At 35.4% G+C, this 13,237-nt stretch overlaps 1 protein-coding gene across 1 annotated transcript; it reads left to right on the forward strand.

The window, feature by feature from the left end:
- The first annotated feature begins 836 nt into the window (after positions 1 to 836).
- Positions 837 to 12,988, forward strand: UPL6 (ubiquitin protein ligase 6). The gene is made up of 26 exons (XM_012228749.4): positions 837 to 1,404; positions 2,404 to 2,501; positions 2,610 to 2,737; positions 3,362 to 3,473; positions 4,484 to 4,664; positions 5,095 to 5,277; positions 5,508 to 5,690; positions 5,886 to 5,964; positions 6,087 to 6,202; positions 6,321 to 6,622; positions 6,838 to 6,934; positions 7,101 to 7,244; positions 7,444 to 7,527; positions 7,605 to 7,691; positions 7,923 to 8,063; positions 8,163 to 8,288; positions 8,989 to 9,087; positions 9,479 to 9,546; positions 10,046 to 10,112; positions 10,241 to 10,411; positions 10,509 to 10,598; positions 11,350 to 11,430; positions 11,718 to 11,791; positions 11,934 to 12,005; positions 12,163 to 12,252; positions 12,568 to 12,988. The coding sequence occupies exons 1-26, from the start codon at positions 1,246 to 1,248 to the stop codon at positions 12,632 to 12,634; spliced, it is 3,099 nt and encodes a 1,032-aa protein (XP_012084139.1). The 5' UTR covers positions 837 to 1,245; the 3' UTR covers positions 12,635 to 12,988.
- The last annotated feature ends 249 nt before the right edge of the window (positions 12,989 to 13,237 follow it).

The following is a 13,237-nucleotide window of genomic DNA, read 5'->3' on the forward strand; positions in this document are numbered from 1 at the left end:
ACCTTGGGTCCTAGTACATGTAAAGATTCTGCTATACCAAAGATTACCATAAAATAACAACCTACCACTTATTTACCAAATATTTTTTTAGCAGATTAACAAGGTTAGCCAGTCAAACCAAAGTTTGACCCACCTTAAAAAAATGAGTTGAAGCAATGTATAGTCAAAGGATAAAATGTCAACTAGCAGTTCTGCAAAAATAATTGAACCAAACCTTAAGTGGGTAAGGCAGGAGTCAGCTCAAGAAGCATTTTCACAGTTTGAATAATAAACCTCTAATCCAATGATAACATTGTTTTAGTTCACAGAATTAGAAATTAACACTCTATCAGTTATAAATTTGCAGAGGCACCTAATTTCCTTTGACATTAATTAATAAGGTTGGACTTCAAAATATCCTATATATATATATTTTTATAATCTGTAGAAGTTTCCATGAATTTTATTTATTTATTTATTAATTTTTTTTTTCTTGAAAAATTTTTAGGACGCCCATACATACAAGTTTCCATCTTCTTATGTATTTAAGCCTTGTGGGCCTTCTCTGTTCGATTTTTTGAAGCCCAAAAGGTTTAGCCCAAATATGTTGGTTAGGTGTCGGTTAAATGGTCCTAAACCCATTGGGCCATATATCGCCATCTTCAAAAATTTTAAAATCTTACCGTACAGACGAAGTATTGAATTTCCTTCTCCAGAAGCGTTTTCGTTGTTACGATTTCAGAGGCAGAATCCAATAGTCGGAAACGTTTTGGATTGTCGTTTTGGCGTACGGCTTCAAAACGAAGTCGCATTAAATTGTAGTACAGTTCTATTGTCCCGTACGCATCACGGCCAGTATTTTTCTTTAGCTCTTATTAACCTTTTCAGTCTTCTTCCATCGTCCTTCAATTTCTGCCAAAGAAAAAGCGCGACAAAATTTCTCAGCTTGTTCTCTTCTTTAACTATTGAACTTGTTTCCTAAATTTTCTCTCCATCCAAACGCAATTTTGCCATCTTTTCTTCCAGCTTGAAAAAGCTCGAAAAGAAAAAGGAAAAGAAAAACGTCTACGCTCTTTTTTCCTCTGTTTTCTTTTCTGAAATTTTACTTCATCGATCACTTCCTTAGTTATATCTCGATTGTAGGAAAATTCATAAACACAAGTCTGGTATCGTGCATCCTCAAACTTCGATCGATTTTACATAGTGTGATCGATATCAATTGCCGTTAAAATTAGGGCGCGAGTTGTTTGAGCCCAAAGGTATAAAATGTTCTTCACCGGTGATCCAACGACTCGGAAACGAGTTGACTTGGGAGGCCGGAGCTCGAAGGAGAGAGACAGGCAGAAGCTTCTAGAGCAAACTAGATTGGAGCGAAACCGTCGGTTGTGGTTGCGGCAGCAGAATGCAGCGGCAATCAAAATTCAGGTTAGGTTTTGCTAGATTGACTTTGCCTTTGTGATGCTATTAAGTTTATTTGTGCTTTCTATTATATTGATGGAATCTTTGTGCTTATCGTATGAAAGTAATTTTTATGGTTTGGACTTAGAGAGTTGGTGTACATTGTGACATCCTATGCATAATGATGTTGTTTAGATATGGATTCTTTCTAAAATTAAAGATATAAGGAGTAGGGTTTGGAGGATTTCCAAGATTGGGGGTTTTTTGGTGATAAATGAAGTTCCTATGTGAATTCATGACTGTTAATATTTTATGGTTGCAGCTGAGCTTGGAATTTGAATTTATTTTGATACTTTTAAGTTCCTTTTGTTGTCACTATTAATCAGAGACCTAAATGCGAGCTCGACTTTCTGATTTTTACAATTGCAGTAGGATTCCTTTCAGTCGATTACCAAGCTGTTTCTTAGGAACGTGATGTTAAAGTTGTGAGCTTTAGTAACTCTTGGGTCCTATTTGTACCATGATCCTTTAGGAAGAATTTATATGCAATATAGGGGGAGAAATTGCTTTCGAGTGACCAAATATGTGCAATGCGAAGAAAATTAAAAAGTGATAATGGATGAAAGAAAACAATATCACGTCATCAAAATTCTACTAGGGAAACCAATAAGAAAAAGCTGGTTCCATTGGAATTTACGTATAGTGCGTGATTCAATGTGGGGAGTTTGAAAATAAGAAAAAGGAGATCTCATTGTTTGGTCATGATAAACACATAATCTTTAGGGGCTCATAATTGGTTCCCATTTGATGCATTTGGTTAGCTTTTGTGATGTAGAAACTCTGAGGCAATATGAAACAACTAGTCTTATTTTTCAGAGTGAGAATTACATTGGAAAGATCCTTTTTACATTGCATATAATCTAAAATATGCAGCTTGAATTGGTTGATTTTAAGCTGGTGTCAGGACCATAGATTGCAGATGTGATTGTGATTTCTTGCAAAGTGTTGACTGATAAATAATTACAGAAATGCTTCAGAGGAAGAAAGGCAGTGGAAGCTGAGCGTCATAAGGTGCGAGATCAATTCTACAGAATGTACGGGAAGCACTGCCAAAACGTAGACAGGTTGCACCACATTATCTTTCTTCTAATTACTTTATCTTTACTTAATCTCAATTGGTCGTTACATTTCTGATGTTCTTGGTGTCCTCATTGAATTGTTTTTGCATCCAGGCATTCCTTTGGTCCACATTCAGACTTCCTACGCCAGCTATTCTTTTTCTTCAATGCTCAAAATAGGGTTGACTTTACTGTACTTGTGGAGACATGCCGTTTGCTTCTGCAATTTGTTCAAGATTGCGGTATCTTTTCATCAGATAACTTCTTAATGGATTCTTACAACTCGTTTGTTCATTTCTTCCTGTACCCCAAAGCCTGCAGTTTCATTTGTAAAAGATGTTTCATTGGATATGGCATTCTTAGCATTCTTGACTGCATATGCTCGTTTGATATCCTGTTCTGCTCTTACTTTTGCTGGTTGGTCTGAACTCATCATGTAAATTGCATCGTGAACTGTCTTTTGTGGGAAGTTTCTATTAATAGTTAGTTGTTGAGCAATGGATAGAATTTATGAAACTGTAAAAACCGAATCATGGACCATAAATATAGAATTAGTTATGTTGTGCAATACAAATTATAGAAATCATTCTGGCTGTTTTGGTTCAGTAAGCTTGCAAAGCTGGCTTGTGCTGAGTTGCTTCTAATGAAAAAACACATACAAATACAATATTTATCTTCTTATTTACCAAGAAGTTAGATAGAATTTTGAAGACAACAGCAGAATTAGAGTGACACTCCTATTGATTGAAATTTGTTGTTAACTCTAAAAAAATATGTACTGTGAATAGGAGCCAATTAATGTTATCCTACTTAATTTTGCTTTTTGGTTACTGTTTCCAGTATTAACTATCTGTTGTCATCCACAGGGGATATCTTCAGTCTTTTTGGTGGTGTGGATTATATGGCTAATTGTGCTTTGGTGGACTATAGAGTGAAACAACTTGCCTTCTACTGTATTCAGGCCGTGTATCATAATAGGTTGGTCCTGTAGCTATCTTGTTCAATTATCTCTCGAAATTGCTTAGCATTTAACTATGCTGAATTTGGTTTCTAGTTGCATGCTTGAATTTTAACTTAATTATGCATGCTCGAGCTTAACTTAAATACTTAATCATGTAGGACTGGCTAAACCCTTTTTATATGAGAGGAATCCAATTATGTGATGTGTTTTTATTAAAGTTGCTATTATAGTAATCGTTTTTGATTAATAATTCTAGGTTCCAGAGTGCTAGAAATTCATTTCTGGGGGCTCCATTGCTGTCTATCTAACTGCTTCATTCGTAAATATTCCTTGTTAATAAGCATATATTGGTAATCTGTTGTTACTGCCCCAATTTACTCTCAAAAACAAGAGATTATACAGATTTATTGATTGAAAGTTGTTGCACATACCATTTTTCTGTGTATATAACTCTGTGTTATTGGTTGGTTGTCCATTGTGTTGGTCTTCTTTGAGCTGGGTTTAAGTTGTCTGAGATTTCTGCTAACCCGGGGTGATATTTAGCTGTTGAAATCTTAAAATAGGCATGGAACTGATATGCATTTAGCCAATTCACAGGGAAGAGGGTGTCTTAGGTTTGGATAGTTATGTGTGTCATTTACATCTTATGCTTTAGACTCCATCCTGACAATGGACCTTGTAATTTTTATTATATTTGATGGGTAGCTTTCGTGGTATGCTCAATTTTTTTTAGTTGAAAAAAAGGTTATTGGAGTTATTTCAGTATTAATGGTTAAGCTGATGGTTTGGAATCTGCATTATCACCTATTGTTGTTATGTCACTTTTTGGCACTTTTCTTTTCTCTTCTACTCCATATTTACTAGAATACTTCTTCTTGTTTCTTTCCATTTTTAATCTTTTATCCTCATTTCTGGCAATATGTTCGATTAGTACGAATCCTTTCTGAATGATGCCATGAGGCAATTTTTCCAATGCTATTTTTGTGTGTTGTAAGTGTCGCTCATGCAGCATTTTATTTTTGAGCAGAGAACAATTGAAGGATCAACTTTTGATGACACCCTGGGAATCTAGAGAACCAGTAGCTGTCTTGTTGGAAGTAGTTGTTTTATTAGTAGATGAAAAACTTCCATGGGCATGTAATATTGTTGGCTATCTTTTGCGAAGAAATGCCTTCACTCTGTTCAGAGATATTGTCCTTACAGCAAGGGTATCCATTTAACTTTTCATTTAATAAAACTGTTTCATGCTACACTCTGTCAAATTAGATTTTCCTCATATACCAGAGTGCTCTTTTCCTCAAGTCTGGAGTGTTTGTTAAAACTAAAAATTAGGTGCTGAAAATTGCAGATAAGTGTTTAATAATACAAGTGCTGAAGTTTTCAAATTGCACAATCGTTTAGAAGTCTACTAACTTATTGTATTCAAAGCAATTTTGAGTAAATTTTTACGTATAACTTAAAAGTAAAAAGTGCGACTTTTAAGTGCTATGTAAATAAGGGTTATCAACAACTCAAAAGTAATAAGCCCTGAATATTATCAGACAACTTAAAAAGTATAAGCACTGGGTTTTTTAACTTTTAGTGATGAATGGTTTTATCAAAGATCACTCGGACATTGTTTTTCTTAATGATGTGCAGGAAACTAGAAAGGCTAGCAGTTCCATTGGAAAAATGTCTTCCCTTGAGCATATGCTTTCCCTTATAGTTTCTCACATTGGCCAAAAGCCATGTGTTTGCCCACCTGTTGATCCCCGATGGAGTTTCTCCTCTCAGATGCTGACAATTCCTTTCTTGTGGCGGCTTTTTCCAAGTTTGAAAGAGGTTTTTTCTTGCCGAATACCGTATCTGGTGTTTTTTCTTTATAAGTTTCCCTTAGTAAAGAATGTAATAGTGGCATGAAAGGGGAAAAGTGCTGATTGTTTCTACTTCTTTTGTTCTTCTTGTCTCTTTGAATGTGTATTTCTGCTGATTCATTTTCTATTGTCTATTTCCTAGTGCACTGTTAAAATTTTAGAGAGATTAATAATAATTTTTGCGACTTCCTGAACCAGCTTTTTGCAACTCGGGGCCTGAGCCAACATTACATTCATCAGATGGCAGTATGTGTGCAAGGTCATGCTAATGTGCTGCCGGATGATGTTTCAGCTGAGTATCCTGGTTATGCCTGTCTTCTTGGAAATATGTTAGAAACTGCAGGAGTTTCTTTATCTCTGCCTGACTGTTCATTTGAGATGGTAAGGATCCATGAACATGAGAGTATAATGTTATTCATTGTAGAGGTGCTATGTTTATGTGCATGCGCTCGTTCATACATATGCATATAAATATATTGTGGGAACTGGCGCGCTTCTCTAGCTATGAAAATTATCAAGTTCCACGAGTTGTTTGGATTTTGAAGCTAATTTCCTTCTCATATTTATTTTAACTAGGCCATAGACCTTGCAGCTGTTACAACATTCTTGTTAGAGACACTTCCTTCTATAAAATCAAGTCGGGAAATTAAAGAAAGTATGCAGTTTAAATAAAAATTTCTCACTTTCAATATAATTTCTTTATTTGGTTGCTAAATCTGTTTTTGTGGATTGCATTTAACAACTGTTTGATTGGAATTTATAAATCTCGTCCTTCAGGTTCCACACTGGGTGAGGATGATGCCACTCTACCTGATGAAATGGAAATAGTTCTAAATAGAGATTTGGAACAACAGATAACCAATGCTATAGATTCGCGCTTTCTTTTACAATTGGTATACTGTTGACTAGTTTGACACTTTTCTCTTTGGTTTGTTTCTAATAAGTAAAGCAACATTTACCCTTTGATATTTAATTCACTGAGCGATAATTTGGAATTTTGTTTTGGAGCAGACAAATGTTTTATTTGGAGGAATTGCTCTGCATAATGAGAACCATTATGGACTAGATGAAAAAGAGGTTACAGCCATTGGTGCTGCATGTGCTTTTTTACATGTCACTTTCGACACTCTACCCCTTGAAAGAATCATGACTGTACTGGCTTATAGGACCGATCTAGTTCGAGTTCTTTGGAATTTTATGAAGCAGTGCCATGAAAAGCAAAAATGGTCATCATTGCCCGAGCAGTTATCACATCTCCCAGCTGATGCACCTGGTTGGTTACTACCTCTGGCTGTTTTTTGTCCTGTATACAAGTAAGTCTGCTCATCTGGTTTTGGTTGTTTCTGTTCCTTCTGACAATTACGTTTGAATTTCATTTACATATTCTAGATTTCATATCCCATCTCAGTACTTGGTTGTCATATTAAATATATATGTAGGGTTCTCACCTTGTTTTTGTTTGTCTTTTACATTTTCGAAGAAAAAAAGAAGTGAATTTCATTTTTTTTTTTTATATTTTTTGCAACAGGCACATGCTAATGATTGTTGATAATGAGGAGTTCTATGAACAGGAGAAGCCACTATCGTTGAAAGATATTAGATTCCTAGTTATTATCCTGAGACAGGTATATTTGTTGCTAAGTTCTTGTTCATTGCCTTAAAAGGGAGATGTGAACTGCAGACTTTTACTTTCAATAGCTTGTTGGAATCCATGTTTAACATTTTTCTACTTTGCGATGTTCAAATGTAATAATTCCTACTTTTATTTGTTGCATTTACTATTTTTCGCAGGCTTTATGGCAACTTCTATGGGTAAATCCTATGGCACACAGCAATGCAGTGAAACCTATTTCAAACACACCTGCTCATAAGCGGAATCCGGTTGAATCTATCAAGCACAGAGTTAGCATTGTAGCTTCTGAGCTCCTCTCTCAGGTACTTGTTGTATGTCTAAAATCTAAATAGACAAGTTTTACTTGCTTCTTGTTGTGTCACCATTGGTGGTTTTAGTATGTTAATCCAATTGAGATGGATGATTTTTGCTTGGAGTGTATGGTTGTAGTAGAGTGCATTAATGGTGCAGGAGATAATATGCTTTCTGTTGTCTAATATCAACAAAAAAATGTGGTTGTAGTTGCAAGATTGGAACAATAGACGACAATTTACACCACCCAGTGACTTCCATGCTGATGGGGTTGATGATTTCTTTATTTCTCAGGTAATCTACTCCAATGCATCTTTAGGATTCCAGAACCAAATTGCATTATTTCTTGGTTCTTATGCTTAGTTTTTCAGGCTATAATAGATGGAACAAAAGCAAATGACATAATGAAGCGAGCTCCTTTTTTGGTACCTTTTACAAGCAGGGTTAAGATATTCAATGTAAGTGATACGTCCCAACTTATTCTGGAACAGCTGAACTTGTGAGAAAAGGAGGTTATGGAGTGATGCACTCTCTTCCCACCCCCATCCAACTTCCTTTGATTTATCTATCTTTGTTTCTCAATGAGGCAAAATATTTTAGATGTCTACAATTTCTACCTGATATGTGTGTGCTTGTTTCATACGATCATACCTGATGTATGAATTGTGACTTATAATTTTGTCTTCCAGTCGCAATTATTGTCTGCCAGGCAAAGACAGGGGGCTCATGGTGTTTTCACAAGAAATAGATTCAGAATACGACGGGATCGTATTCTAGAAGATGCTTATAATCAGATGAGTGCATTGTCTGAAGAAGATCTTCGAGGATTGGTAATTTCTTTAGTTTATGTATTTATTTACGAATAGCTTCTGTTTTCAGGTGGAAAAATTATTTTCTAGTATGATCACAGTATTCTGATAAACTTATAGATTCGCGTAACATTTGTCAATGAGTTTGGAGTTGAAGAGGCTGGCATTGATGGTGGTGGGATTTTTAAAGATTTCATGGAGAACATTACTCGAGCAGCATTTGATGTGCAGTATGGGTTGTTTAAGGTCTGAAATTCTTGTTCTATTGCATTTTATGTTGCCAAACTCTTTTCTGTCTCGCATTCTAGCGTGCTTACTGATACACGTGCACATGCATTAAGTTGAACATAAAACATCCTGCTGCGAATATGCAGCGCACACCTTGAAATATTTCAGATAAAGAGAGACCCCCACATACCTATGAATTATCTTTCTAGTATGGTTTAGACTCTTGGAGGAGGTTGCCTTTTTCTAGCTTGAAAGAATCTCTGTTCTAGAGGAATTAAAACTCATCAATTATGTAATTTGTAGCGAATATGTGCACTTTACTGCCTAGGGTATCAAGGTGCATTCTTAAGATTGGGTTTTAGGGCATTCAGCACTGTTCCAAAATTATGCTTGCTTCAGTCTGCATCAAAACCACTTATTCTTAGATAAAAAATTGTTTTTTGTAGGCTGATATTAGTTCTCTAAACATGTTATTGATAGAGCACCAGAGTTGCCATAACCATATGACGCTGGAGCATTTACCATGTTGTGAATTTTTTCATTATACTCTTTTTCTTTCTTTCTATTGTTTGGTCTAATGTTTGGCCCCTCACTTAATCAGTAGTCTACCCTAATTGATATTCCCTTGCTGCCCATCAGTGCCATACTTCATGCTGATTTTGTGTTGCAATCCTGCACTCTTTGTTTTATTTACTTTCTGCTTGTGTGATACATACAGGAAACAGCAGATCACCTACTTTACCCTAATCCTGGATCGGGAATGATACATGAACAGCATCTTCAATTTTTCCATTTTCTTGGAACTATTCTTGCAAAGGTTTGAGAAATAACTATCATATCTTGGACATAATGTTGCTGTTCCATAATTGTTTACAGCTTGAGACCAAACTTCCTGTTGTCTCTCTGTTTGCTTCATAACAATTTGTATAGAGCAGGATTTATTTCTGTCACTAGGATTTGGAGTTGTCCACATTATTCACTTTGACTACATGGAATAGCTATTTATTGATTTACTATCTCGTGTTCTGTTGTTAGGGTATTTAATTTTTTTTATATGATATTGTGAAGAGCAAAGTGGTTAACTTGGTTTAAATGTTTGTATCCATTTAATTTATGCTGATATGGAACATGCTTATGTTTTTATTAGATTCTTCTCTATGATATCTGATTTTAATGTATAATGGTGCTAAGTTTTCTTCTTTGTGCAGGCTATGTTTGAAGGTATTCTCGTTGACATACCATTCGCGACATTCTTCTTGAGCAAATTAAAACAGAAGTATGATTCTAATGCCATCTATCATTTAGATTACAACATTTTATTTTTCTGGGTTCAAGCTAACATCCACCAATTCCCTGCTTATATCCATTTGTTTTCCACATAGTAGATATATTGGATATTGTTTAACTTGTGAATTCATGATATTGTGCATAAATAGATGATAGTCACTGTGATGCTGAAGTTTATGTTAATGTCTAGAGTCAATATTTCCTTCTTGTATCATGAATATACTTCGCCCGTTATCTCCTCATCTTCCCATTTATAAGCCGCAGCTTACTTCGACGTTTCCAATTTCCCATAGAATCTCGGGGGCTTGCGCTGTTAAATTCATTGAGTTATATTTTGCCAATATCACTATTTATAGATAAGGGAAACAGTGTAGAGGTGTTGTTTTTTCTGTTGGTCGAACAAATAGTTAAAAATGCCTTGCCATGGATATCTCTGCATTCCAGTTAATGCTTTTTATCATTTACATTTATTTTTGTTGGTGGATCAGGTTCAACTATCTGAATGACTTGCCTTCGCTGGATCCAGAATTGTATCGCCATCTTATTTTCCTAAAGGTTCATTTGGCTCAAACTTAGATGCTTGTGCTTCCATAGTGTGTTCTTTAAATTTGGATCCCACCTTCTAGACATAGATACATTTATGTTTTTTGCACTTATTTTTATTCTTATTATGTTATCTACAGCACTATCAAGGTGATATTTCTGAGTTGGAACTGTACTTTGTCATTGTAAATAATGAATATGGAGAGCAAACAGAAGAAGAGCTGCTTCCCGGAGGAAGAAACTTGCGTGTTACTAATGAGAATGTTATTACATTTATTCATCTTGTATCCAATCATCGTTTGAATTTTCAGGTACTGTAAGCATTCCTTTGTAATTCATCTAGTTCACTTCAGTTTTATATTAGACTATCTTTGTCATATGATTGCTATATTGTGAATTCATCTTCAGATACGTCAACAAAGTTCTCATTTTTTAAGGGGGTTTCAGCAGCTCATACAGAAAGATTGGATTGATATGTTTAACGAACATGAACTTCAGGTATTATGCCACTTTATGAAGAAAAAATAAGCTTTCTTTTCTTAGATAGTTGCTTTGCATCACTTTAGCAGCAGTGTAAGATCTTTCACCTTAATGAATTCATTGATCATTATGTTTTAATATGGAGAGTTGATACTTGGTAAATACCAACTGCTCATCATAACTCACCTTCCGTTGTAGTTGCTAGTGAAGCATGAGTGTGAAACAAAGTGTTATGCCAAGGATGCTCTGTGGTACACTTTATTATTATTGACATGATTTACTTTAATGCCTGCTAGACATACTTCTTGAGTTCTATGAAAACTGAACTATCGGTAAGTAGGCATGCAAAGCCAAATCTGAATCCATACTAATGTTTTCGACAATGATCATTAGATGGTGGTAGAAATTGTGATATTACCTTATATCGCATAGTGAAGTTTGCATGTGCATACTGGTACTGGAAATCTGTACCACAGGAAACTCCATGATCTCATTTTGGACTCTATCCTGTTCGCTATAAAATTCAAGATGGGATGAATGATGGGTTCTATGAATGTGAACTGTTGAATTATCTTCTTACATCTTGAATTTGTGTAAGGACTGAATCTGATTGGCCAAATATAATTGTCCCTAATGCACTTAGTCTGCTCACTTGGTGTTTTTGATTTCAATTATTTTTTTGTTCATAATGTTTGGGGTAATTCCTTTACGAGCTGAGGGATGAAGTTGATACCTGTCTGTCATCTGAATTATTGTTTTTCATTTACAGCTTCTGATATCAGGTTCACTTGAAAGCTTGGATGTTGAAGACCTTCGACTTCATACCAATTATGCTGGAGGTTATCACAGTGTAAGTCTTTTTTCCAGAGTCTGAAGTTTTTTCTTTGGATTTTTGGAAAATACAGCTGAGAGCTGTGCATCACAAAAGATAAGTGGAAAGGCATAAAAGACGAAAATTTTGGTCCCCATATTTGCTGCACTGACTTTTGAAATGGGAATCCAGCACTGACTTTTGAAAATTTTCCCCTTTTATTTGACCTCTATCTTCCCAATGCAGTACAGGAAACTATGCTGTAACTTCAGAGCAATTCACCTATACTTCTTGCTTTCGTAATAGAATTTATTGTTTCTTGACAGGAACATTATGTCATTGAGATGTTCTGGGAAGTTCTGAAAGGCTTTTCATTGGAAAATCAAAAGAAATTTTTGAAGTAAGTTATCTTTTTCCTATTATCTATCAAGGCTTCAACTCTATTTATTTATATTTATATCTCAGTTATTAGTCTTTTTAGTCAGCTTGACAAAAAAAAAGTTGAACTCCCAAAATGATGTAACTGGAAAATAATGTTTTAGGTTTGTGACTGGTTGCTCGCGAGGACCTCTACTTGGATTTAAATACCTGGAGCCATTATTTTGCATACAGAGGTAAGAGTTCTGCCCAATTTAATTGAGAAGAGCTGATAGATACTGAGTTTGATCTAAAGCTAATTTGTTGACAAAGAGCTTGTAACCAAATATTAGAAATTTTTATTAATCCACGTCTTTCCTTTAACTTTTTTTTTAAATATTTTGTTGGCTTTAGGGCTGCGGGCAATGCTAATGAAGAAGCTCTTGACCGGTTGCCAACATCAGCTACTTGTATGAATCTTCTGAAGCTTCCACCTTATAGAAGGTTTGTCCCTATCAATTGGTTAATAGGATCTTCATTGTAAAGTTCCTGCTGTTGCCTGAAGAGGTAACAATTTGAGCATCAAATAACATAGACAGGCCAGGAAAATGATAAAAAGGTTCAGGTTATTTTAGGGTATTTCTAGGATGTTCAGCACTCTTGGTTTGGTCCTGTGGTTGTGATTACATTTGCCATAGAACAATGTGCAATGGAATTGCCAGAGAACAACCCTGTCGTTTCTATGCATAAATTTATGTTTTGTGAAGCATGTTATATTTACCTGCCAGACATTAGTAACTCTTACTATTTATGATACAGCAAACAACATCTGGAAACAAAATTGCTATATGCTATAAATGCAGAAGCTGGTTTTGATTTGAGTTAACAGATTGTGTTTGGATGATACCATACCAAAGTGGAGGAAAGCAGTATGGTGACCTTTTGATGGCCAATCATGATCCATTTGATGCCATGTGTCCACGACCTCCAAGAGCTGTGCTTGGGACACTATTTCTATGGAAATCTTAGAGGAAAAGGCTTACTGAACCAGCAGGACTATAAGTTTTTATATGCGACGAGTGTTTCAAATGTACATATGTGGGAACGTCTGCAGTAGATATAATGTTTGTAAAGTTTGTACATTTATGGAGCTGAACTGTATCTTTATCAGAAGAATTTCCTCTTATGTTATATCTGTAAATGAGATGGTTTGTCTCTCGTGATTTAGGTCCTTGCAAAAGCATCTGTGTACATGGTGTTGGTATTTCTGTCTTTTAGTAATTTAACTTGCATAATCATCTACCATTGAGGTAGATAATGAGGAAGGAAGCGTGTGTTTGGGTTATACCTTGATCTTGTAATTAATTAAGAGAACAAACGTCACACCTCGTGGTGAGGTCATTTTTTATGGCCATTAGTATTTCTTCTATTGCGCTCTGTCTTTTTTTTTTCCCCTTCAAATGTTACACACCTTGAAATCTTGCCAGTC

Source organism: Jatropha curcas, chromosome 7, assembly GCF_041381405.1.
Source record: "Jatropha curcas cultivar XTBG-Jc1 chromosome 7, XTBG_Jcur_1.0, whole genome shotgun sequence".
Lineage (NCBI taxonomy): Eukaryota > Viridiplantae > Streptophyta > Magnoliopsida > Malpighiales > Euphorbiaceae > Jatropha > Jatropha curcas.